General features: G+C 44.4%; 1 protein-coding gene across 1 annotated transcript; it reads left to right on the top strand.

The window, feature by feature from the left end:
- The first annotated feature begins 347 nt into the window (after nt 1–347).
- Nucleotides 348–3,617, top strand: LOC149191538 (uncharacterized). Its single transcript, XM_089406680.1, has one exon. It carries the CDS (start codon nt 348–350, stop codon nt 3,615–3,617), a length of 3,270 nt encoding a protein of 1,089 aa, XP_089262806.1.
- The last annotated feature ends 763 nt before the right edge of the window (nt 3,618–4,380 follow it).

Below are 4,380 nucleotides of genomic sequence, written 5' to 3'. Positions count from 1 at the left end.
TTCTGTGACATGCTCTTCCTACAAGAAACACTCGGTACTGCTGAAGACTCTATCCGAACCCTACACTCTATTCTACCGGGTTGGACATTTCAGGGTATGGATGCCATAGGCAGGTCTGGCGGTCTCGCAATTGGCATCAACCCTAGAACTGTCAAGCATATATCCACCTGGGGCGGCATGGGATTCATTGGCATGGATATCTTCGTCGGGGAGTTGGGATTTCAGTTAAAAGTAATCAACATCTATGCTCCTAATCAGAACAGATTGGAATTCTGGCACAATCTGCTGGATCATGGTCTTATCACGAATACCACCATCATAGGGGGGACCTTAATTTTTCATTGGGTATGGAAGAATCCTGGGGACATCATGCTCAAATTGACCCAATTTCCGATCAGATGAGTACACTACTCGACTCCTGCAATTTAGTTGATGTCCCCATGAATAAGAAGCTGCCCACCTGGCACAATAGAAGGATTGGGGAGGCTGCCCTGGGACGCAGATTGGATCGATTCTTGATTCACCAAGACCTCATCCGTCACCTCCCCCTTTATCGACAATGGGTGGGTACTGGGGGATCTTCTGATCATCTTCCCATTTTTCTACAAGTTACTGGACCATCAAAAAAGCTGCGCTCCCCTTTCAAATTTTTTGCTGGACATCTTAATGAGCCTGAATACATCAATATGGTGACTGAATTCTGGAGAGCACAGCCCCCCCTGAGGGAGCAGAGGTTGGCTGCGGACTTCGTTTCTCGGCTCAATAAACTCAGGTCAATGACAGAGGAGTGGTCTAAAAGAAAGAAGCGGAGAGATGACCAGATACTTGCTGATATAGAAATTCAGATTGCACAGGCAACGGATGAACAGGGGCTAGGTTTCCTTACGGAGGAGACTAAAAAGAATCTAGTCATGCTTGAGAACCAAAAAAACAAGATCCTCCTGGAAAAAGAAGAACAATGGAGATTGAAAAGTAGAGCCACCTGGCTCCAAGCGGGGGATGGCAATACCAAATTCTTCCACAACTATGCAAATGGAAGAAAGGCCACTAATACTATTTGGCAGATGCCCTGTGAGACTGAGGGCTGGGCCTCTACTCACCCTCAACTCGCCAGATTGGGGATTACACATTTCAAGAGGCAATTCACTGCACCAGCAGCCATCAACCTCCCGGATATCATCAATATCGCTGCCCACTTTCCGAGGTTTGTGGATCCGGAGGAAGCAGAGGACTTAAATCAACCAGTCACTATGGAAGAATTGGAAGGAACTCTCAAGTGGTTCAAGAAAGATAAGAGTCCTGGTCCGGATGGCTGGCCAGTGGAGTTCTATCTGGCTTTTCTAGAGCTTCTGGGAGGGGATCTTCTTGCTGTTATAGAAGAAAGCAGAACTTCGGGTCACATACACCCCCTCATAAACTTCACCTACTTGGCCTTGATTCCTAAGACTGATTCGCCATCCTCCTATAACGACTTCAGGCCTATATCCCTCTGCAACTGTCTGTACAAAATCATCTCTAAAATCATCGCCAATCGCATCAAGCCTATATTATCCAACCACATTTCCCAGGAACAATTTGCTTTCCTCCACCATAGACATATTCAGGATGCCATTGGAACAGCCCAGGAAGCTCTACACTCCATCAAACTCAAGAATCTCAAGGGACTCACGCTCAAAATTGATCTGAAAAAGGCTTTTGACAAGGTGAATTGGCTATACATAAAGATGATTCTTACTCATTTGGGCTTTCCCCCAGCACTCATCAGCTGGATCATGGGATGCATCTCAACTGTCTCTTTCACCATTCTTATTAATGGCTCAGCTTCGCCCTCCTTCACCATTGATAGAGGGATCAGGCAGGGATGCCCTTTATCACCCCTACTCTTCTTATTAGTCATGGAAGGACTGAGCAGGTTCATTGCCACAGAAAAAAGGAGGGGAGGCCTTCAAGGCCTAAAAATCATGGATCAATTCTATCTAACACATCTACTTTTTGTAGATGACATTTTAATCTTCTTGAATGGCAGCGTCCGGGACTCCACCACCTTGAATGAGATTCTGAACCTATTCTGTAGAGCCACCGGAATGGAAATCAACAGGGAAAAATCCACCATCTTGCTATCTGAATGCTCCTTACAGGAATCTCAGTTGGCCACTCAATTTTTTCCCTTTCAAGCTACTGATTTGATGGGGGGATTAAAATATTTGGGCTTCAGATTAAAACCAGATGGGTATAAGATCGCAAACTGGACCTGGCTCATCACAAAAGTGGAAAAGAGAATTAGTTGTTGGTGTCATAAGCTCCTATCTAGGGCAGGCAGACTGGTCCTTATCAAAACAGTCCTTGAAGCCACCCCGGTCTACTGGATGTCACTTGCTTGGATTCCTAGAGGAATCCTTCACAGAATACAACAAATCTGTTGTAGATTCCTCTGGAATGGAAATAAGGAGGGTAGACCTTTTGCCTGGGTCAAATGGACTAGAATTGCTACCCCGAAGCAGTGGGGAGGTTGGGGACTTAAACTCCTCCCGGCTTTTGCTCAAGCCTTGGCCGCCAAACAGGGTTGGCTCCTTCTTAAACAAAATAGCCTATGGGCACAGGTTATCCTTCATAAATACATCTGGTCGGTGACCATCATAGATTGGATCAGAAGCCCATCCTGGAACAAAAAGGGCATTTCGGTGATATGGAGGGCCATCCTGAATTCTATCTCTATCATTAAGGAGGGTTTATTATGGAAGATTGGCAATGGGGCATCTGTCCGAATTGGCATTGATCCTTGGATTGGCAGTGGAAACTCCCATATACTACCTGATGGACTGATCCAGCACCTAAACAACAGAGGTATCAAGTATCTGGGTCAGATAGGGGATCAGCAAAACACTACTTTCCATACTCAAGCCTGGTTGACTAAACCACACTGGCACATTCCTAATGATTGGAGCAGAATCTGGAAAAACTACCTAAGGGCTCTTACAGAAACACATGTCAGATTGCGAATTGCTGAAGAGGATGAACTAATCTGGGCGCACTCTAAAGCAGGGAAATATACTCCGAAACAGGGTTATAACATAATCATAGCTGACAAGAAACCAGAGAATATTAGAAGCTGGTGGAATAATCTATGGAAGCTACAAGCACCTCCACGCACCAGACTGCTGATGTGGAATATCCTGGAAGATAAGATCCCCACGGGCACCTACCTGAAAAGAAGGGCTTTTATGGGGCCGACCCGATGTGTACTCTGTCTCCAGGACGAAGAATCGACCCAACACCTGTTCCTCTCCTGCCCAACCACCAGGAGCATTTGGGCACAAGTACTTCAATCACTTAATATGACTAGAACCTGGCAGGGGGTCGACATTACTTCGGCTTGGGAGTCCTGGTGGTCTACATCAGTCATACCAAAAACGAGAAATCTGCCTCTCCTTGTCTCTTGGTATATCTGGCTCAAAAGAAATAAAAAAAAAAATCGAAGATTTTGCGGTCAACTGGAACCTCCTCCCATTACAGATTTGTGCCGCCTTCGAAGAGCTCCCAAATGTGGACAGTCAAAAGCGACAAAGAACTATCCAACAGGAACGGATCAACAAAGACATCCCGTGGGCCTATTATGACGGAGCAGCCCAAATTCACGGCTGTGGGGGTGGAATATGTCTCTATCTTTCTGACTCACACTTCTACCAGATCTGTTTGGGTCTGGGACCCGGCACCAACAACCATGCTGAATTAATAACTCTCCGCCACCTGCTATACTTTGCTATCCTGAAACACTGCCGAAGCATTCAAATTTTTGGAGACTCAAAGATAGTGTCTGATTGGTTTAACAATACAGTTGTTTGCAATGCTTACTCTCTGAGAACTATATTGGAAGAAATTGTTTTTTTCAAAACATTCTTTGATCAGATTTCTGTTTCTCACATCTACAGGGAAAGAAATGAAACTGTTGATAGGCTTTCAAAAGAAGCGACGCATCGTCCTCTAGGAGAATGGATGATAACAGAACATACACCAGCAGGGGTCTATCATTATTTCCACAGACCATACATGGATGAGGAACCACCGAGAGGCAACAGCCTCTAATTTCTCAGCATTTTGATTTTGAACTATATGAATAATAACTATGTACATAATAGAACTGTCTTTATAAGTATATAATCCCCTGCGTGGGTATTATTTTGGAACTATATAGCGGATATAGGCAACAGAACAGTACACCTCCTGGGTCTACTTGTATTTATTTTTGGTTTTTGACTGTGGATTTCATTGCCACGTTTACAGCATATGCCTTCGGGCATCTAAAACATGTAATTTCTCATTATGAAATTATGAATTATCTTTCTTCAAAAAAAAAAAAGTGATATGATTTGGTAAACAAAA

The sequence above is a fragment of the Pinus tabuliformis genome, chromosome 2_2, assembly GCF_031772625.1.
Source record: "Pinus tabuliformis cultivar Carrire ecotype Pingquan chromosome 2_2, CPIR1, whole genome shotgun sequence".
In the NCBI taxonomy this organism is placed as follows: Eukaryota; Viridiplantae; Streptophyta; class Pinopsida; order Pinales; family Pinaceae; genus Pinus; species Pinus tabuliformis.
This window is presented reverse-complemented; position numbering and strand designations above follow the sequence as displayed.